General features: G+C 53.0%; 10 protein-coding genes across 10 annotated transcripts; 6 read left to right on the top strand and 4 right to left on the bottom strand.

Moving 5' to 3' along the window:
• The first annotated feature begins 297 nt into the window (after positions 1-297).
• LAESUDRAFT_429686 (uncharacterized protein) lies at positions 298-937 on the top strand. Its single transcript, XM_040902430.1, has 4 exons — positions 298-423; positions 473-577; positions 636-879; positions 936-937. Exons 2-3 carry the CDS (start codon positions 527-529, stop codon positions 837-839), a joined length of 255 nt encoding a protein of 84 aa, XP_040768289.1. The 5' UTR covers positions 298-423; positions 473-526; the 3' UTR covers positions 840-879; positions 936-937.
• A 1,374-nt stretch (positions 938-2,311) lies between these two features.
• Positions 2,312-2,566, top strand: LAESUDRAFT_721936 (uncharacterized protein). The gene has a single exon (XM_040908100.1). The coding sequence runs from the start codon at positions 2,328-2,330 to the stop codon at positions 2,499-2,501; it is 174 nt and encodes a 57-aa protein (XP_040768288.1). The 5' UTR covers positions 2,312-2,327; the 3' UTR covers positions 2,502-2,566.
• A 3,847-nt stretch (positions 2,567-6,413) lies between these two features.
• Positions 6,414-8,095, top strand: LAESUDRAFT_810145 (uncharacterized protein). Its single transcript, XM_040914193.1, has 2 exons — positions 6,414-6,624; positions 6,687-8,095. The coding sequence occupies exon 2, from the start codon at positions 6,695-6,697 to the stop codon at positions 7,970-7,972; it is 1,278 nt and encodes a 425-aa protein (XP_040768287.1). The 5' UTR covers positions 6,414-6,624; positions 6,687-6,694; the 3' UTR covers positions 7,973-8,095.
• A 171-nt stretch (positions 8,096-8,266) lies between these two features.
• On the bottom strand, positions 8,267-11,215 carry LAESUDRAFT_810144 (uncharacterized protein). Its single transcript, XM_040914192.1, has 5 exons — positions 10,896-11,215; positions 10,499-10,843; positions 10,324-10,451; positions 8,718-10,270; positions 8,267-8,665 (listed from the first exon to the last, which is right to left on the bottom strand). Exons 1-5 carry the CDS (start codon positions 11,183-11,185, stop codon positions 8,609-8,611), a joined length of 2,373 nt encoding a protein of 790 aa, XP_040768286.1. The 5' UTR covers positions 11,186-11,215; the 3' UTR covers positions 8,267-8,608.
• A 173-nt stretch (positions 11,216-11,388) lies between these two features.
• LAESUDRAFT_734900 (uncharacterized protein) lies at positions 11,389-12,131 on the top strand (the record flags this gene model as incomplete). The annotated part of the gene is made up of 2 exons (XM_040910550.1): positions 11,389-11,642; positions 11,705-12,131. The coding sequence occupies 2 exons, from the start codon at positions 11,389-11,391 to the stop codon at positions 12,129-12,131; spliced, it is 681 nt and encodes a 226-aa protein (XP_040768285.1).
• Positions 12,132-12,472: 341 nt separating this feature from the next.
• Positions 12,473-13,271, bottom strand: LAESUDRAFT_644433 (mitochondrial ribosomal protein L16; the record flags this gene model as incomplete). Its single annotated transcript, XM_040903857.1, has 4 exons — positions 12,473-12,609; positions 12,669-12,736; positions 12,792-12,861; positions 12,896-13,271. The coding sequence occupies 4 exons, from the start codon at positions 13,269-13,271 to the stop codon at positions 12,473-12,475; spliced, it is 651 nt and encodes a 216-aa protein (XP_040768284.1).
• Positions 13,272-13,586: 315 nt separating this feature from the next.
• Positions 13,587-16,115, top strand: LAESUDRAFT_810142 (PRP3-domain-containing protein). The gene is made up of 10 exons (XM_040914191.1): positions 13,587-13,709; positions 13,765-13,771; positions 13,860-13,892; positions 13,954-14,202; positions 14,254-14,418; positions 14,476-14,772; positions 14,832-15,035; positions 15,094-15,190; positions 15,249-15,462; positions 15,521-16,115. Exons 1-10 carry the CDS (start codon positions 13,645-13,647, stop codon positions 15,990-15,992), a joined length of 1,803 nt encoding a protein of 600 aa, XP_040768283.1. The 5' UTR covers positions 13,587-13,644; the 3' UTR covers positions 15,993-16,115.
• A 442-nt stretch (positions 16,116-16,557) lies between these two features.
• LAESUDRAFT_644731 (uncharacterized protein) lies at positions 16,558-16,821 on the bottom strand (the record flags this gene model as incomplete). Its single annotated transcript, XM_040903873.1, has 1 exon — positions 16,558-16,821. A coding segment is annotated over one exon (264 nt), but the record flags the coding sequence as incomplete, so codon positions are not given.
• Positions 16,763-17,529, top strand: LAESUDRAFT_429551 (uncharacterized protein). The gene has a single exon (XM_040902428.1). It carries the CDS (start codon positions 16,913-16,915, stop codon positions 17,441-17,443), a length of 531 nt encoding a protein of 176 aa, XP_040768281.1. The 5' UTR covers positions 16,763-16,912; the 3' UTR covers positions 17,444-17,529.
• Positions 17,431-17,757, bottom strand: LAESUDRAFT_644896 (uncharacterized protein; the record flags this gene model as incomplete). Its single annotated transcript, XM_040903885.1, has 2 exons — positions 17,431-17,598; positions 17,653-17,757. Coding segments are annotated over 2 exons (273 nt in total), but the record flags the coding sequence as incomplete, so codon positions are not given.
• Positions 17,758-19,749: the final 1,992 nt, after the last annotated feature.

Here is a 19,749-nt window from a genome sequence, read left to right as displayed (position 1 = left end):
CGAGCAGGACCCCGATGCCGAGTAGTGGTAGGACCCATCAAGACCTCCAGGTGAAGTATTTGCTGCCAAGCCAGACTGATGGCCAGAGGAGCCTTCGCCGGTGGCACCGTGCATAGCGCCGTCGACGCTGGTGTCGTTTGGGACTACTCTCCTCGTGTTGCTCGATTGGATTGCTCCAAACGATTCTTCGTCGGCGCTGTGTACGGAAGGGCTTTGGGGATGATGTTCAGCAAACATCGTGTGGCGGTGCGCGTACCAACGTGATTACAATCTGTTCGATGTGGGCTTCAATACGATATACAAGAGTAGAATGGAGCTGGGGACATACAAGCCACCTTATGCGAAAGACAATCACGGATATGAAGAGACGAGAAAGACCTCCACTTGCTAGCGACGCAAGCAGAGAACAAAGGAGCTAAAGTGGTATGACAACCCTCGCTGCGATCTCAGCTGCTTATATATTGCGACGCAGCCAAAGCCCTCGCCACGGCGCATTTACGTCTTTTGTGGCCATGAAAGGACTTGCATGGCCTGCACGGCCACGGCGCTTCTTTCGGCGGCATTTCAGCCACTGATGGTGAATTTGTGGCACCGCGTGTGGCCACTGTATCGATAATTGATATTGGTTTTCTCAGGACGAGATATCATTGGCCAATCTCCTTCTTTGTCGGAACGAAATCGCGTTTTGGCGAACATCGCATATATACGCATCGGTGGCAACATCCGCTTCATCGGCGTCGATACGACCTGTTCAAATGATGTCAAGCTCTCGTCCTGGACCAGTCATACGAGAGCAAGCTGTCCGAGCGCCTCCTTTGTTCGCCCTGTTCTCCAGCTAACTGATGATGTCTGTCTTGCGTCTCTCGGAGGAAACAAGCGGCATGTTCCAATCATCGTTCTGGAAGCTATCTTCGCAGCTCATTCTCGTTCCTTAGAATCTATAGATCATGAAGTCGCAGTGGCCGTCGTGGTCCATGGATCATTGCCACATCACAATGTAATAACAAATTGAACATCGTGGTGGGATACGGTGTGGGAGCGACGACGGATGTGGCTCGTCAGCAGGCCAGTGGAGAAGAGGACAGTACTGGTGAGTGTGAAGTCCGTTACGTGTGAGGACACCCCAGAGATCTGCAGACGAGGCGGTATGCGATGCGAGCCGAGTACTGTGAGCTTTTGCTGAAACTGAAGCCGGAGGCCTCTTTGGCGCTTTCATCCTTGTCCGCAATATGTCCAACTTCATTCTCCACCCATGATATGCCTGGTGCGCATGTGGGCGATGATGGCGGCTCAGGTCCTGTAGCTCAAAGTTGACTCACCAATACAGAATTAATATTGTCATAGGGTTCGTGGAGGTTCATGCACATTCAAGTGGAAGTGGGATCGCATACACAAGAAGACATAAAGATGCTAGGAAATAACGGGCCTGGGCCACATTGAAAAGTCACATAGGTAACATACCGAGTGGCTTTCCTTCTATATCACGGATGTTCCCTAATGAAGTCGTCTCTCAGGATCATCAATCAGAGCTTGCGCGATCTGTGTGGAGTCGGCCTCGGCTTCGACGAGCTTGCGACAAGGCCTTGCTCCTTCTCCTCGCTCGATATGCCTCTTCGTCTCATCACTCGAGCCGCGTACCTGGCGCCGGCAGCGGAAGAGGGGCTGCTAGCGCGCTGAGTGGTGCGCGTGGGCTCTCGCACAGTCAGAAGGGAGTCTTCGCGGCTATTAGCGGCAGCAAGACGAACGGATCTCCGAGTTGGCGTTGCGTCGAGGGCATGATTCGTATATCCATGCCGTGCTGAGGGCTTGGTAGGCGTGGTTTCTTCGTCTGTCTCTACCTCACTTGCATTCCCATCCACAGCATCGTCTACGTTCTGCAAGACAGGTTCCTGGTTGTGGTCCGAGTACTCGACGCCAATGCCGTTTCCGCCCACATCTGAAGGGGTCGGGGTTAAGGCACCATAGAATATCATGTTTGCCTCCAATTCGCGCTCTTCGGTGGTAGCCCGGTAGCTCACCCCATCACTCAGCCATCCAGGTGTCCTGGCCCGCGCGACCCTTTCAAAGAACTCTCGACGGCTCATCGTCGGCGCCGGTGTGAAGTCGAGCGGTTCGATCTCGGCTTGTCGTTGTCTTTCCGCTGCATCAAGTGCCGATATTTCACTGCGGCTTGGCGTCTTGGCTCGTACGCTGCCAACGTCGGATCTTGCTCCCTGCTGTTGTTCTTCTGTGGACTTCAGGAACTCCAATGCAAGGCCTGCATTGAAAGAAGTGTCCTGTTCGACGAGCCAGTCCAGAAGACGGAAGTCTGCGAGTGTGAGATCGACATGGCGTTCAAGTGGTTCGCTCCTCGGAGTCCTCTGGAACCAGTGCTCGCTGTTTTCATTGCCGTTGCCACCATTCACGGAGCCTTGAACCGAGTGATGCGACGAATCGCGCTCAGAAGCAAGCAGAGCGCCAGGTGCCGACTCGTGATGGTGCCGGCCAAGACCTCCAGGTGAAGTATTCGCTGCCAAGCCAGACTGATGGCCAGAGGTGCCCTCGCCGATGGTATCGTGCATAGCGCCACCGACGCCTGTGTCGTTTGGAGTCGATTTGTTCGTATTGCTCGACTGAATTGCTCCAAACGATTCTTCGTCGGCGCCTTGCACGGAAGGGCTACGGGAATGATGATCGTCAAGCATGGAGTGGCGGTGCGTTTTCTAATGTGACTACAATCTGTTCGATGTGGGCTTCAATACGATGTACAAGAGTGGTTTGGAAGTGGGGACGTACAAGCAAGCTTATGCGAAAGATACTTAAGAATGTGAACGGACGGCGAAGGCCTCCGTTGCTAGCGATGCAAGAGAACGAAGGAGTTGAAGTGGTATGATGACCCTCGCTGCGATTCCAGCTACTTATATACCGTGATGCAGCCCAAGTCCCTCGCCACGACTCATTGCCGGTTTCTGTGGCCATGAAAGAACTCGCGGGCCCACATGCTGACCACAAGCCAGACTGCTTCTTTCGGCGGTATTTCAGCCACTGATGGTAAGTTTGTGGCATCGCTGTGGCCACTGTGTAGATCATCGATGTCGATTCTCCCAGAGCGAGATATCGCTGGCCAATCTCCTCCTTTGTCGGGCGAAAACGTGTTCGGGCGGACATTAAATATGTACTCATGCGATTGGCGAATTGCGGCCACTGGAGAAGCCACAACGACTTGTGCCACTCGAAGCGTCGTCATAGACTAGGCATGTCGAGTCGTTTCATCTTTATCCTCGTGATCTCACTGTTCTTGTTTATCCAGAGCTAATACTTCAATTCTGTTCTTGAGAATGCTACTCAAACGTTCGTATTGAGAGGTGGCCCCACCATGACCCGCGCACATATGATGAACACCGTCGCTATCCTACATATTCGTTCCTCTGCTTATGGCCCAGCGAGCCACAGTCGGCTCATCAACTAGACTTGAGGTCTTCACTGCTCGATGGAAGATTAAGGCGAAGCACAACTCGCTTCTTACAAGGCCCTGTCTCGATGGGCAATACGCTATGAATACAAATATCCCGGTCAGTTTATTCCGTTGCTTTGATCTATCAATGGGAAGGCTGCCCAGCACGGTGAAATACAGAAATCGGGCGGTACGCTTGCATCGTCGTGGCGAGTTTAGATCTCGCTCTTTAAATACCGGCTATACTGGAATGCCAGGTGGCCCCCGGCTTCCAAGTGCAAAGTGGCATGCAAAACGGTCGTCTCGTAGGTGGATACTCAGGGCAAGTAGGAGTAGATGCTTGGGTCGTATAGGACTTCAGTATCGCAAACATACTAACGTTTCATCGCTCTGCAAGCGCTCCATGGCGTTCACGAAGAGTGACACAAGATGATGTCCACACCATCTTCTCAAATATAATTCTCAGCCCGTCTGTGATGCCGTCGGTGGGTTTAATTTGATATTTAATCCGTCCTCGCTGACATCTTGTTGCATACATAATATCGCTCTTCCTCATCATGACTACTGTCTTTCACCTCATTATCAGGATGTTTCCTCAAATACGATAGTCCAGAAGCTCAAAGACGACAGACATCCGGCACATGATTTCGTTGACGACAAGTCCGAGGTTACATGTCGTCAATCCGACTCTTTGATAACCCGTCATATTCACGTGTGTTATTTGTAGTCTGCAAGCGCGAGAAGGGAGCAGCATGTTTCGAGCCAGATGTTAGCGGGGGGATTGATATTTATCGTGAGTAGTTTCTGCTTGTTTCGAAGCATCCCCGACGCTTGCGTGAGTTTACGACGGCAGTTTGCCGTAAAGTCTACGAAGGCACGCAGACGTGTATGCCACCAAGTCACGCGGTTGACCAGAAGCAGCTCGCCGATGGTGATGTACTACAGTACTCTTGACACCATGTCGGTCGTAGTGAACTTCGTTGACTTACTAACCTGAGTTGCTTCAGAAAAATCGGGGTCCACGGTAGTGTACAGAAGAACATGGATATGGTGATGAACAGGCATCGTGTGAATCATGGGCACGTATACATTAGTCCTTCACTCTCTCTCTCCATTTCCATTCCATCTAACCCAATCGATCATCTATCATCTCTCGCCTAAGGCGGGTGCTTATTGGCCAACTAAAGATAAGCTTGAGCGCCTGCAGTCTCAGTTCGTGTAGTGTGGCAAATGACTGACCCTCGGACATGAATTATTGCAGCTAGGCCACGTACATGTCTCTCCGTTCGGTCCAATTGCGCAAACAACGACATCGGGGCATGGGGTGATGATATCTGACGTAGGTAGTGATACGGCATGTCCTGCCAGGATAGTGGCCGAGAGAGCGAGGCTTATGATGGTGAAGCGCATGCCGCTAGAGGGGTTTCGACAGATGAAGCTGGAAGCTGTGCCCCTCAGCCGCACCCGGTGGCCTCTTATACAAGCAAGACTAGGTACTCTACAATACCTGGTGAGCCGGCACCATGCAAGTTGTGTACCGTTTCACGTTCTGATCAAAGCGCTGGCTGTTTGGTGGCGACAACGAGACGCTCACAGATAGCTGGAGGCAGAGCACCGTATTGACTCGATGCATGTTCCAGCTACGCCGCAGAGGACGAAGGCGTTAGGAACTGCATTTTGCCAAGGCACGTCGAGTCAGTTGATTTGTCGAAAACGCATCTGCGTTGAAAGCGAACTGTAGGCTAACTTCAGCTACGGACGCGCTCGCATGATACATTAGATGCTGCGGTGCTAAGTGGGCATGGAGTGTCCCTACTGCCCGCACTGCGCCGGGATAGTAGTTAAGTCGACGTGTGATTCGTTGTTGAGGTGCGCTGGCCGGCGCGTGGTCCCATGGAGAATAGCCAGATCGTTGTCAACGGTATCGTCCTGCTCGATATAATGCGCTAGTACTAGGATGCAAAACACCGACCGCCGAGTCAAAGGCAGCTTACATTCTTTCCGCAGCCGCTCAGAGATGGACAGATGTTACTAACCTGTATTGATCAAGCTGTCCGCTTCCGCGCTACTCGCGTGACGATACCAATAGCTTGCTCCGGGCGATAACATATTGCGCGATTCGTGTCGGTCGGCTCAATTCTCTCTGACAACGTGCCATACTCATAACCGCCGAGACCCGAGCCACGGTCGCGGCGGTGATTTGTTTGTGACGGACTGTCACTTGACGCGCTCTACGCGAAAGTCACGTGGTCGCGCTGATTGTCACTTAAGCATTGGGCGAACCGTGATGTGGCTTCCAGTGCTAGCTGCAACACGGTCTATACTCTCGCGTTCAGCAACTCTCGGCTGGCTGAAACTTGTTTTATGTGCTAGGGCTTCGAAACATACAATACATAACCGTCCTTTGTGACCTGTCTGTTGAGTTTCCCGGCCAGCCCGCTGCGCGGCCAGGAGTTCGGGAGTCGCCCGCTCTCTAGAAGATGGCTCCACGGGGCCAAACCGATGGCCCGTCCCATTGTAGCCGCGCCCTATTATATACACGCGCGCTACTACTCTCCCACGCCGGTGGCACAGGTCGCACCGGGGCCTCTCGCATCTGCGCTCTGTGCCCAGATTCCAACACTGTCAGTCAAGGGGCACCATAAGGTGCCAATTACTGCGACGAGCGTTCTGCACTGTGAACGGCTTTCCTTGGGCATTTCCTCTCGGTGTAATTTACAACTTGCGGCATATCCGACATCGCTTTCTATAATTTCAATGCTACTCTTTGGTGACTTGATTTTGCATTTGCGCAGCAATGGAAGATGTTCGCGTCTGGGAGAAGTACATTGGAAATCTAGATAGCACGAATGTACGGTCAATCCCCACCCCTCCCCGGAAACCCGGGAACTTATTGGCTGGACCGTCTGAAATACAATGCCAAGGCGCAACGAATTGAACTTGTCTATTTTCTGTTGCAACGTGTTCTTCTCGGTATGTTCCAGAATATGGCCGCCTGTGTGGCACTGGCCATAGGCCGGATCATGGGAGGAATCCACCCTAGTTGTCAGTATTTAGGGATCACGGCCACATTGGCATTGACTATTGCCTTCCCCTTCCCTCCCCAGGCTTATTCATTCAAGGATACCTCGAAGGCGCCACCCATTCACGATCTTTTTGGGTTTCTCTCGACAGCACGTTGTGTTTGGGCGGTGGGCCACATCAGCTTTTCCGTCGCGTCTCTCATGCTAAGTTGATGTTATATGTTCCGCAGCCACGGGGATGAAAATGTATGCCACCCACACGCGGACGTGCCAAGACCACCGTCAGTTCCCGTACTTCTCGCGCACTATCACCAGACGGCCCTCCCGCTCGATTTCAAGACGCAGCGCGACACCTCCAATAAGATGTCTGGCGACTCCATCTTCCTCTAGGCGGATTGCTTCGAAGGAGTCCAGCTCTCAGCCTCGTGCCCTTCGTAGTCAGCTATTGCCTGATCTCCTCGCCTACCCATACCAGCGGCCTCCCGCTCTCGACGATCTCGCTCAGGCAATCTTTCCATCTCATGGTGGTCCTATCCGCACGCGTAACGTGACAAAGACTGCTAGACAACGGAGTAGCTCATTTTCCAGGATTCCATTTGGCTCCCGCCTTAGCGAGGAACCTGAGGAGCCTAAGCCAGTGAAAGGAGTCCGGTCTGGGACGTCAGCCGCCAAGGTCGTCGTTGTCAATCTCGCCGAGGATTCCGAGGCCGTTGGTGCTGCCTCTTCGACGACGAAGAAGAGTAGTAAGCAAGCTACTGAAGAGCTTGATGCTCATTATGCCAAGGAGAAGAAGCGCTTGAAGGCGGAGCTTGGAAAATTGGAGGCAGAGGCGCAAGCTGCCAGAGACGCGTGTGCGTTCGAGCAGCAACAGCTCAAAGAGGCCCGTATTACGTATGGAAAGCTTCTGCTGCGTATAAGACGCGCGCGTAAACGTCTGCGTAGCCTGGAGGAAGAGCTGGACGCCATCGAGCAGAGACGCGAGGAAGAGCTGCTTCTGAAAGAACGAGAGGCTGCTGCTCGTGAGGCAGAGCAAAGGGCTTTGGAGGAGCAGAGGGAGAAAGCTCGCGAGGAAGCCGAGGAGAAGACTCTACGAGATCTTTTCAGGGTCCATGAAGAGAACTGGACACGCCTGCAGAAGGACACAACAATCCGTGGAGCCCAACTGGAGCAGTTATCGTGGTCTGCATTTCCCTGGGCATTCAAATCCGAGAACGACATCACCGCAGACAACGTGCGCGCGTTTGTTCTCCATCCTCTTCGCATTCAGGTGCTGGGTCGGTCCTGTGGCAACCTTATTCAAACCGAGAAGACGCGCTACAGCGCGGAATTCTTCATCCCATATGTCGTGCCGAAGCTTGTGATGGAGCACCGCGAGACGGCCGTGAAACTGGCCGCTATCTTCGCGCACGCCCTCAATGTCATCTACACTCAGGAGGAGAATGAAAAGAAACGGCGCAATGCTGGCCAGCGTTGCCCGACAGCGGGTAGAATCGGTCGCATTCGCTGTCGCGATTGAATCTACAGTTCTAACGTTGTGCATGGTGTCGTCTCTTTCCGTTTTACGCATACCAATCATCTCGACACAACCTGTATGTTTTATGTACCCATTGTGATATGGTATATGATGATTCTACACGGCAGAAGGACGAACGCGCGGCGCCACCTCGTGGAAGGGACATTTACCTGTTACCACGCGGAGCCTTTATCGCCTTCGGGGTGCGTGCAAACTGAGTAGCCACGGTCTTGGCCGCCTTGCGCACAATGTGTTCAAGGATAAACAGCCGGACAACTGAGGTGACATATAACCTCGCGCAGGATATTCTCTCAATTTATGAGATCTGGCATCAGTGATACATATCCGCAATCCATGAACTCGTGTGGTATCAGTCCAAGAACTCAAGATGAGATGACACCGATGCTACAATACAAAGCGACAACGATATAGATCGCGGAAACAGCAAAAACTCTGCACAATGATACATAGGACTACTAGGTTGCTAGATAGAAATGAGCGGAGCGATAATGTGCGTCGTAAATCGCGTCTATAAGGAAGTCGTGGAGGTACCAAAAATACGATGAATATCGTGAAAGCAATAGCGTATGGCAACGAAAGCAACGGCCAGTGTCATTATGATTGATAACACAAGAAAACTCAAGCGGCTCGCTCCAAGTAGCCATGCCACAACCTATCGACGAAATTCCTGTCCGTCTTGAGAAGGACCGTTAGCACTAAGCGCAATGCACGTAGGTGAACAACTCACATGAATCAGGGTGAGCAGCTCCTGCACAAAATCATTGCGAGAGACATCCTTGCCAATTCCTCCAGGCTGCGACGCCACAGTTGAGATGATAGCTTCCGCCGCAGCCTCAGCTTGCATGCGGCCGGACGAACACGCAATATTACCATTCGTCTTCGACGCTACCGGAGCGCCATTTGTCGCTTTCTTGCCATTCACAGCACCATTCACGGCACCGTTCACAACAGGAGCAGAAGCCGAAGTAGCGGCCACATCCGCCGCCGCCTGCTCCCGAGTACGCACCTGCCCCTTCATCGGGTCATCCCAACTCTGCTCAATCTCCTCCTTTTGCTTTTCGCGCTGTGCCAAACGCTCTTTCTTGTTCTTCTTTTTCTTCTTCTCGGCGCCGTCCGGCTTACTCTGCTTCTCCTTCAACCGGCTCGAGAAAAGTATAGGATCGCTTAGGGCGCGCGTGTCCGTAAAGTCGAGCTCCACCACGTCCGCGTCGTCTTCCGCAACAGTCTCCTCCAGCGGTGCGCGTGGGTATGGCCACAGCTCGGAATCGGCCTCGAAAGGCACGAGCGGCCGCTGCCGCGAGGCATTCTCGGCTGGCGTGGAGGAGGAAGTGGAGCTGGCATCACTTGTGGTTAACGAGGCAGCGGAAACGGACGGCACGGATGCCAGGTGCGAGTTTTCCTGCGCCTGTAGAGATGGAGAGAACGGCTCCATCCCACGGACAGCGGCACGAGGAGTCACATCTCCCTCGATGCCTGATGTACCGCGTCCATTCGGCGCCGCTGCCCTTCCCAAAGACAGCGCTGCCAGTAACGGCAGCCCAGATGACGAACCGGCTGCAAGAACGGCCGGGCTTGCGTCGGCGTCCAACACGGTGCTCGATGCCGAATAGCCCGATTCGGACACTGCCTCACCTTCGCTGAACTCGTTGTCGCCTTCATAGCGGTTCAGACCCGAGCGACGCGAGCCCGCCGAGCTTGGTGCCGCAGAAGATGAGCGTGAGCCAGAGCCCGCGCTCAGCCCGAGCAGAGATGCAATGACGTTTTGGTTCAAGATCTGCGGCAGTGTGCTCGACTGTGGCTTAGGGGAGGTGATCTGGATCTCTTCCGGCTGAGAGGGCAACGAGCTGTGTGGGAGCGGTGGAGCGTACACGGGTGTAGCACGACGGACGTCTGCGGTGGGCTGAGGCTCTGGTTGGGGGAGAGGCTGATGCGACGCGGACGCGAATATTGAGTCAAGTAGCGCGAGCCCACGAGTGGATGTCGCCTGCGCAGGGGAGGCAGAGACAGGTATGGGAGGCTTGCTTGCTTGTACGGGTTTTGCCCCTGTGATCGACGCAAAGAGATCGTCGATCGACAATGTCGATGTCGTGGGCTGCGCCGCAGGTGCTTGGACTGCAGGAGCAGGCGTGCTCGGAGCCGACGGGAGCAACTTCGCGAAAAGCTTATCAAGCTCGGCGTTGGTTGTAGTGGGCGCAACCCCGGTAGAATATGCAGAAGCAGCCGCCTGCGTCATATTGGTAGGCTGTGCAATCATTCGCGGATGGTGATGGTCGTCCTCGTCTGAAGCAGAGCTTTATAAGCATCGGTCTGAATCAAAATGTCAGAGCAAGTACCTTGCGACGCCGATGAGATAGAGGAGCGGCTGGCAGTACGAAGATGTGGATTTGGAGGGGGTGGACGGCCTGGTCCGTAACGGAATTCTTCCGGGTATGGCTTGTTCTGCTTGATATAAAAGTGCAGCCTGTGTTTGTTTAGCATAGGAAACGAAAATTGTGGCTAGTTGCTCACCGCATCATGACATCCTTTAACGGCTCTCGAGCATCCGTTGCGAACATCCACAGACCAATAGTCACCGACGATCCTCTCCACTCCTTTCCTTTGGTATCTCGTGAAGCCTCAATCTCCTCCGGGGTCATATGACGCATAACTTCCGCTTCAAGTGCGGCACGACGCTCTGGAGGAATAGGATAGGGTATATCCATCGCGACGCGGACCTGAGTAAACTTGGGGTAGTATCGATACATCACATAGTCACCGAGGACGTCCATGTCGTCCTCGGGGTAGATCGGGCGAATGTAATCTTCAGTGCCCATTCGATTAAGTATAAAGAAGCCGTATGGCGGATATGTCTGCCTGTATGGGATGAACGATGGCGGACACGAGCGTTACACGAGACCATACGCACTTCTCGAAGAGAAACATGCTCCCCTCGTATCCCTGCTTTTCCCACTTGCTGCCATTGTGATGGTAGACACAGACATGGCTAAATTGGTCAAAGATGGACGTGATTGTCGGTTCCCGGCGCAAAAGGACACGCATATTGTTCTCATAAATGGCGGGCGTCATACCGATCTGCCGCTTAGGCTGCTGTTGCATCGGTATGAGCGGCGACGGCGTCTGTTGTGGACGAGCATTAGTTACGCTCCCCGCAGCTGTATTACCGTTGGATTGTGGTGGATGTCGGCGAGGAGGCATGGTGTTATGCAAAAAGGGATGAAGGCAGCGTGGAGGAGGCACAAGTCGAAGGCGAACGCCAGGCGCCCACGAAGTATCTGGCATGATAATCAATACTTGCCTGATTTGGAGCTTACATTCACTTAAGATAAGACTGGGATAAGTTAAGCAGGATATATCCTTCTTTCTTTCGTCTGAGACTCTCGCCCACTTGACTTGTGGTCATGTCCGGAGTTGCCTCAATTCTACGCGCGTTATCCGGGCGGCGTACAGCGACGGAGGAGGCTCGGCAGCTCGTTCTCTCCATCATATCCTCGCAGCAGACACCGCCCACCGCGCACGAAATATACAAACTTGCGGTGCAGCAGGAGTTCGCCGCAAAAGGCGAGATTCTGCAATCTCCTGCGAAGAATGCTGCTGCTGCGAAACAACACTCCACGGAGCCGCCATATCCGACGCATATAATCAGGTCAATGCAGTGAGTAGACGCATGACCTATTGCTCATACGCGTTTCAGATGGACTACTGCTGCATATATAGGCACCTGAAGCGCGTCGTGCTCCGCTCGCTGGTTAACTCGAACGACATCCAGCAGGTGCACAAGATCGAGGCACTACCAAAAGAGGAACGCGCGAAGCGTCTGCACAGCCTCTCGCGTTCAGGAAAGAAACATGCTGACCACACCCTCGCCCCGGTGAGTATATGGCGGTGGCAGATCCTCACGAACAAGCCTGTACCGCCGAAGCCCAAAGAGAAGCCCGTTTTCGGGAAGGAGGTGGGCGTTGGGCAGGATTGGTCGCATCTGAACAAGCGGCGGCAAAGATCACGGATAGGCAGCGTGAGACGGGATGTGCGGTGGTTGTGGGAGCTGGAGAACGCGAAGACTCAGAGCAAAAAAGCAGTTAATGTTGATGCTAATGCTACTGTTGACGCTACCGCTACTGCTACACCTACTGCTACACCGTGATAGACTAGTTGTGGGGTCATGGTTCCTACGTTCTGTCCAGTGTCAAGATGGAAACGGCTCGTGGATACACTGCAAGAACTTGCGGTGCTCGGAGACACGGTGTTTCATGTCACTATGAGAAAGTGAGCGAAACATGGTTCGCAGTTGTATGCGGAGTGCCTGAATGAAGTGTCCATGGTGTAGGCGCAGGCAAAGCTGGAGATCGTACTGGTCAATCGTTCATCACTAACGTTTGACATTTGCCCGATGCATGGCCGTGATGATTATCGATACATCTGAGTACAACTCAGGATAGCGGAAAAAATTGGGTAATGAAAAAGACAGAGGCCACAATGTCGCCGCTATGGTGCACGCACAGGGACAATCGGCATCGCTGCAAGCTCTTCTGCTGGTACCACCAGACTTCCAAGGCGTGGTGGTGTATCATGGGTGATGAACTCCATAACGGTCGGTAGCTTGTCTGCTCCGAGACGAAGGGCTGCGGTTGGGGGAGTTTCAGTCGAGCCGCCACCACAAAGCATGGACAAGAACCTGTACCTTCACGCGCAACCTCCTCCCGGATTGGAACACCACCAACCTCAAAGATGACGCGACCTGGTGCAACACTTCATGCAACGAGTGAGCATTTGGCTGCGAACAGTTATGAATTCAGACACTAACCGAGTAGCCCAGAATTCGAAAGTCCCCTTTCCTTTACCCATACGCGTTTCATTCCCCTGCAAAACATCATCTAACACATGCTCCAATTTAGTCGATGCTCAAACTTGCCTTGATGCAAACCGGAATGTCCGGGAACACTCTCATGAACACCTTTGCGCCCTTTACCAGCTTGATCTTCCTCTTGATCGCCTCCTCTGCGGACGAGAGCTGCTTCGCAGTCAGCCTCTTCCCATTCTCCTTAATCCGTATCCCAAAGTCTCCAAATGCGAGCGTCGTGCCCTTGATCGAGCCTCCAATAGGAATGGGTACAACGCCCTTATGCCGCTTCAAGAATTTGACGCGTCGCGGCGCGAACTGGGAGCGGAAGCGCGCAAAGCCCAGCGGAAGTGCGGGTGCTAACGATCTCGAGACATACGAGAAGATCGACGTCGACGGCCGGCACGCAGCCAGCAGCGAGCGGGCGGATGAAAGAGCGAGCATAGTAGACCGCGATTACGTAACTCAGCGCAATTCACGTTAGGCAGCTCCAGGGATGCTTAGTCAGCACGTTGTGGCTGAAAGTCATTATGGCGTCTTCCCAAATGCCGAGTTGACCCTACCATTCACCCACATGTCCGTATTCTTTGGATTTTGATTGAGAAACACAGATTTATGACAGAGGAGTGCAACGAATACGAAGGAATATATATCTCTCGTTCTATTGATCACTTTCTGCGAAGCTGTAGTAACGTGGGAAAATGAACCATATTAAGCGAAATAATAAGCGCCCTCTCAGCGCATGTTCGCGGTCCTGATTCTGAACTGCCACCATCACTTCTAATAGCTCACTTGTCGGCTACGCTGTTATTCACGCATGATGAGCTCGAAACGCCCCTTCGACGGCTCTGGGGATATTAGTTCGTCAAAAAAGTTCAAAAGGTGCGTCGTTTGGTCTTTAGGAACGGTATCGGGGCTGATGACTGCTTTCCTGTAGTGATGCCGTGAGTCGCTCTCTTTTTCTTAGCTGAAGGTGAATTGACCCTTTACAATGTTTTTCATCCGTGTCTATAACCGCCTTTGCCCGCTCAGACGCCCTCCAATGGACCTGGTTCCTCTCCAGCGGTAAGTCAATCGTCATTCATCCTTCGGACAGTATTCATGCTCATACGACACGACACGGCAGATCTCCGCCGAGGCGCTCATTACGCAGAAGAAGGCAGAAATTGCCGCGAAGATTGCTGCAATGAAGAAGAATGCCCCAGCAGCGATGACCGCGCCGCCGGCTGCGGTTGCAAGCCCTGTGATGGCATCGCCAACAGCGGGATCACCTGCTCCGTCGGTGCCGAGCGATCTTGCTCGTCGGGTCGCTGAGGCAAAGAGGCGTGTGGCGGAGGCGCAGAGTAAGCTGGCGGTCAAGGACAACCCGTACATGGTGCGCTGCCACGCCATGAACACACTCGCTGTTATTGACATAGAGTGATAGTCGCTTTCGCAGACAGGAAAGAGGAATCGACCCCCTGAGCCTGCTCAACAAGGAGCGGGTCTCAAGATGGCCGCTCACCCTTTGTTGCTCGACAACACCCCTACGGCCCCCCAATCCAAGAAGGATAGGTACAAGCCGATGCAGCCCAAATTTGCGTCTATCAAGGTATCGTCATTTGCCAAAAATCTAATATCCTCCTTTACTGAACTCTGCGGTCACCAGGCGAACGTCCGCAATGCTCCGACACCGCCACCGCCACCTGTTCCAGCTGTCCCGATCGAGTCGAAGGCTAACCCATACGCGTCAGGAGCTGCCGCCGTTCCTGATAGCGGATTCGAAGGAGCTCCAAAAGAGCGTGTCGGCAGGAGCTTGAGATTCAACCCGAAAGGAAAATACGTCCAGATCGCGAACCAGGTGCGGCAGGAAGCTCAGCTGGAGCAACTCAAGCAGAGGATTGCCGAGAGCGCAAAGAAAGCGGGGTTGGACGCGGAGTTCGAGACACTCGAGAAGAACATCAGGGTTCGTCCCACTAATGTACAATTCGAATATAACCTGTGCTGACGTGCGGCTGCATACAGCGAGAGCCTCCTCCTGCAGCAGAGTGGTGGGATGCTGCACTGCTGCCGAACAAGACTTACGATGACCTCGTGCTCGGAGTGGCGCAAATGAACATCCGCACCAACAATTCGCCGATCACCATGTATGTTCAGCACCCGATACCTATTCCTGCTCCTGGAGACAAGAACAAGCTGGCTATGAAGCCCTTGAAGCTCATTAAGAAGGTTCGCTTAGGGATTCCCTTAGCATTTAGACTAGCATTGACGCGACTTTATGATGCAGGAGCAAAAGAAGATGAGGAAGCAGCGCCGCCAGGCAGAGCTTCAGGATAAAAGAGACCGTATTCGTATGGGTCTGATCCCTCCAGATGCGCCGAAGGGTATGTGTCCGCGATAGTCCAGTGCGATATTTTGTGTTCACGCAGTTCCATTTTGTAGTTCGTCTTGCCAACCTCATGAAGGTCTTGACGTCGGATGCCGTCCAAGACCCCACTCGCGTGGAAGCGAGGATTAGAAGAGAGGTGGCCATGCGAAAGCATGCACACGAGAAGATGAATGCCGAGCGGAAGTTGACAGACGAGCAACGGAAGGAGAAGATCGAGAATAAGAAGGCCGAAGAGGAGAAGAAGGGTATATACGGTGCCGTGTTCAAGTACGTCTGCAATCTTTTGCGGTGGATAATCTTCACTGAACAACGTTACCTTCTTTAGGGTCAAGACACTTTCCGATCCTGCTCACAGGTTCAAAGTGCGCAAAAACGCCGAGCAGATGAGCCTTACGGGCGTGTGCATCTTCAACCCTGCATTCAGCATGGTCTACATAGAGGGAGCATCCAAGTTCATCCGGCAATACAAGAAACTGATGCTACGCCGCATCGCGTGGACGGAAGCCGCACGCGAGCGTGGCGGCGAGGAAGTTGAGATCGAGGGGGGCGACGAGGAGGCCGGGCCCGCAGACAAGGGCAAAGGCAGGCAGGTGGATGGCGAGGAGGGAGCGGTGTCGCTTGAGCACAACCAGTGCTGGCTGATCTGGGAGGGCCAGCTGAGGGATCGGGCGTTCAGTAATTTTAAGCCGAAGAGCTGCCCAACGGATGCGGCTGCGAAGGAGGTGCTGGGCCAGAAGTTGGCTGGCTATTGGGACCAGGCGAAGAATTGGAAGCCCGAGGAGGAGGAGCTGTTCTGAGGTCTGCTAGTAGATCTATATCGAGTGCTTGCGATTGAGACCTGTGTAATTGTGACATCTGTCTGCTAGTACTGTTTTTCTGTAAAATGATGAGTTGAGCCTCCCGTGGCACAGAATTCGCGTTCCATGCATTGCGAGGTACACCGTCAACGATCAGATCTCAGAGCCCAAACTCGTCATATTTATAGAGATTCTGCAGATTGTGCAATGCACATGTTGCAATGAGACAAATTGTGCCCCTAGTCATTATACTAGGCAGAAAGGAAGAGCAACGTCGGCACTTCATTCATAATAACACTCACTTGCGTCTCAATAAGCTGCAGAATCCAGCGACCGCAACTCAGATTTCTCCAAATGACCACTCCTTCAAAGTGCAAGGGACTCACTCGAGCATTTTAAGCCATATTTATCCCGTAAAACTGTTACTAAAACCTCAAGATCTTGTAAAGCCTTTTCCCCCATTACAAAAAGTAACTCAGTACCCACATCCTTTTTTTGTGTCTCATGCTTTTATTTCTGCTCGAACTGCTCGAGCTCAGTGACGATGTGGACAGGTACTTCCTCCTCATCGCCGAACGATCTCCAGAATTGTTAAGGATGTCAGAGACGTCCGACGCGTAAATAGGCGTTTGTATGGTTGTGTGACTTTTAATTCTTCGTCATCATCGTTCTTCGACCACTCATACAATGTCAGACGCTCCTTCCTGATCTGCTGTTTAACGTAGCCGCAACTGCCATGCATCTGCTTCAGAGCTTCGCCGTTCTCGCCCTCATCCTGGTCTGACTCATAAACGGTCTTAGCTCCAGACGGCGGCCATTCGGTGCTAAGGGTCCCTGGCGTAACGAACTCTTGCGGCAAAGTCGCTTTCCGTCTGAAGGCAAACGGTTGCAGCACAAAAGGTAGTCCATCAAGACATGGAATGATTGGTACTCATCCTCGGTGGCTTGCTTCACATGGGCGGGAGATGGGAAGTAAAGATAGAATCGACCGGCGCGTGTCTGAGATACATCCTTTCTGCTGCGTCGCAGCCAAGGGTAGCCCGACATATTCATCTTTGACGAGGACAGCGTTTAATGACTATGCCTGTTCACTTCTTTTGGATGTTTCGTGCTCTCGTTCTGCCCCCATTTCACCCATACCCTACGGCCCGACCAGTTCAGCCGCACATGCAGTGGTCGACAAGCTGAGTCAGGGTGACAGACAGACAGGTCGACCTTCGTTGCGGGTTGAAGAGTGTCTCAAATTTCGAGAACTACGCATGAGTATGGGTTTGAGTTTCTCCATGCTCATGCAGAGAGCCTCAAAACATTTTTGGCTGGTGGGCTACGAAACGGAGAATCAGCGAATGACGGTCGCTCACGGACCCAGATTTCAACTTCCTGCAGTTCTTGCAGAGGGCTCTCCCTTTACTTTGAATCAGCGATCAGTGCATGCACTTCATGGAAGATAGGTATGACGCACCGCGTTCAAGACACTCCGGCATGCATTCCGCACAGGCCTGGCACTTGAATCCTCTCTCCGATATGTGGTCCCCATCCGCGGATCACTCAGGCCGCCGACGTTCAGCTTGTGCGTAGCTTCATCAATGACCGCCGGATGCTCGACCTCGGCGAGACATATGCTTTCTGATAGGCGACATAGACTACCAACGATTGAGACAAAGCTGAAAGAGAACGACTCACAATCTTCAGGCAACAAAATAACAGACCGGACCTCACTGACTTTGCGTATGGACTGTGACGAATACAAGAACTGGTGGGCCAAGCGTAACGTTGTAGGAGTTGACAAGATTGCTGTCGTTAAGCGTAAAGGTGGTTCATGGGGTGTGCAGACCACGGCGGTGGTAGAATGCCTGCGGATGGTTTTAGAGCAAGAGCTGAGCCGCACGAACGACTGCTTCCCAATCACGGAACGCGTTGAGAGATCTGAGAGGGACAGTGGTCGGCTGACTTTGGACTGAGCTCTATCGTGTTCTTCGTCGCCAGATGCGCTACCTCGATCCCCCGAAGAATTGTGTAGCCGCCATTCGTAAACCGAGCACGCACTAGGTTGAGCGACAGGATCCTATCGAGCGTACAAGAGAACACCGTCCGTCGACTGCGATCGTCCGAACAGTTGTAAGGGTGGCAAACAGCGCAGTGACGGAGACCGCGTACATTAGCAGCGGTGATGTTGGAAATTTGTACCTTGCGTCCCGACTGCTGTTCAAGCGCGGTGTCTGAGTTAGCGAAGGCGGAGGTCGACCCATTCCAGCCAGCCTCTTGGGCGTCGCCGTGTGACTCTGAGGCGTGACAGCGACGGTGACACATAGGGTGGTCGAGTGTTCGCTTCGTGCCTTCGCGCTACACTCCCACCATGGCCACGACAATAACAAATATCTGGTGCCTCCTCATTGATCACGAGAAGAAACCCATCGGAACGCCCTTCAAAGTCACTGTATCTTCCAGGGACACAGTTGGCCACTTGAGGAAGAAGGTCAAGGAAAAAGTGTCACCTGCCCTCGACAGCATCGATGTTAATGAGCTCGCAGTGTGGAGATGCATGGACCCGAAACTGTTCGCCACAGACGAGGATAGACTAGAGGAGCTTCTCAAGACCGTCACCTTATCCGACAAGAGTAAGGTGGCCAAACTCGCCAGCGCAATGGATCTGAAGAACCTCGACCTGTTGGTGGAGGAGATGCTGCTCGTGCAGAAGCCTGGTGCGTTTCCGCCTTCTCCGACAAAGCAGACATTTTAACCGTTGGAACACGCTGCAACAGAACCCAGTAAGTCGTCGTTCAAACCGAAAGATGGAGATCTAACTTGCAGATAGAACCGTCAATCACTCCATCGTCACTCGGTAGTTCCGGCATGGGTGCGTTCCGTGGTATCGCTCGTTTTTACCTTCCCCGCTCACGCTGTCCAGATAAAACGCTCAAGGAATCGTATGGGGGCGTCTTCATTCGGAGGAGGAAGAGCAATGCGTATGGACAGGAAGACTTGGAGCTAAACGGCGTGTTTCGAGAAGAGCGAGAGCAAAAGCAACCAAATAACGTGAAGCATCTGCTCAACAAGCTGAACGAGCGTCGGCATTGGAAAGACGATGTGCGTGTCCACCCGTGCCTGACTGGTTGGAGCAAAACTGAGACACTCGCAGAGTCCGAGCTCCGGCGCCCAAAACGACAACGACGACGCGTCCTCCGTGAACTCGGACAATCTACAAGCTCTCTTTGAGAAGTTCCAGTTGACAAACTACTTCAACATTTCCAAGGCTCCCAAGGCTGCCGACGTTCCGAAGTCGAAGCTGATGGAGATGTTAGATGTTGGGCGACTTGCTCTTTGCACATGGAACTCAACTGTTCTTGCGAGTGGCAGGGAGCACATCGTTGTTGCGAGGCTGTTCGTTCCTCTATTGCAGTATCTGTCCTTGAGGGTGGAGGCAAGAACAAATAGCATTGATGTGGATATGAAGTTGTAAGTGTGATCTAAACACATTCTCACATGGTGTACTCCGATCTATCATCCTCTAGCGGCTCGAAAGCATGGCCGCTTTCATCGGAAGTGCCTGTGCAAGTCGGTGCCAAGGGAGACAAACATTTTTGCAAGTACGAACCCAAGAGCAACGTCTCGTGGTGGAGGGACGAGCACGTTCTGCTTTTGGGGGAAATTCAGTCTGGAAACGGCGACAACGATTACAACGGTTATTACGATTATATCGGCGCGCTTTGCGAGGGAGCGTATCACGTGCGCCTTGCAAACGCAAATGCAAACGCTA

This window comes from Laetiporus sulphureus, assembly GCF_001632365.1.
Source record: "Laetiporus sulphureus 93-53 unplaced genomic scaffold LAESUscaffold_5, whole genome shotgun sequence".
NCBI classification, from domain to species: Eukaryota; Fungi; Basidiomycota; class Agaricomycetes; order Polyporales; family Laetiporaceae; genus Laetiporus; species Laetiporus sulphureus.
The sequence above is the reverse complement of the archived record's forward strand: the minus strand, read 5'-3'. Positions and strand labels throughout refer to the sequence as shown.

Bases quoted from the DNA above. Each gene is read 5' to 3' on its own strand.
- LAESUDRAFT_429686 (XM_040902430.1), top strand. From the start codon at position 527: ATGGCCTGCACGGCCACGGCGCTTCTTTCGGCGGCATTTCAGCCACTG. The intron at 578-635 runs GTGAATTTGTGG...TGGTTTTCTCAG, and splicing joins CGGCATTTCAGCCACTGATG to GACGAGATATCATTGGCCAA.
- LAESUDRAFT_721936 (XM_040908100.1), top strand. From the start codon at position 2,328: ATGGCGTTCAAGTGGTTCGCTCCTCGGAGTCCTCTGGAACCAGTGCTC.
- LAESUDRAFT_810145 (XM_040914193.1), top strand. From the start codon at position 6,695: ATGAAAATGTATGCCACCCACACGCGGACGTGCCAAGACCACCGTCAG.
- LAESUDRAFT_810144 (XM_040914192.1), bottom strand. From the start codon at position 11,185: ATGCCTCCTCGCCGACATCCACCACAATCCAACGGTAATACAGCTGCG. The intron at 10,844-10,895 runs GTGCGTATGGTC...CATCCCATACAG, and splicing joins AGCATGTTTCTCTTCGAGAA to GCAGACATATCCGCCATACG. The intron at 10,452-10,498 runs GTGAGCAACTAG...AAACAAACACAG, and splicing joins TTAAAGGATGTCATGATGCG to GCTGCACTTTTATATCAAGC.
- LAESUDRAFT_810142 (XM_040914191.1), top strand. From the start codon at position 13,645: ATGATGAGCTCGAAACGCCCCTTCGACGGCTCTGGGGATATTAGTTCG. The intron at 14,203-14,253 runs GTGCGCTGCCAC...ATAGAGTGATAG, and splicing joins TCAAGGACAACCCGTACATG to TCGCTTTCGCAGACAGGAAA. The intron at 15,191-15,248 runs GTATGTGTCCGC...TCCATTTTGTAG, and splicing joins CCCTCCAGATGCGCCGAAGG to TTCGTCTTGCCAACCTCATG.
- LAESUDRAFT_429551 (XM_040902428.1), top strand. From the start codon at position 16,913: ATGATTGGTACTCATCCTCGGTGGCTTGCTTCACATGGGCGGGAGATG.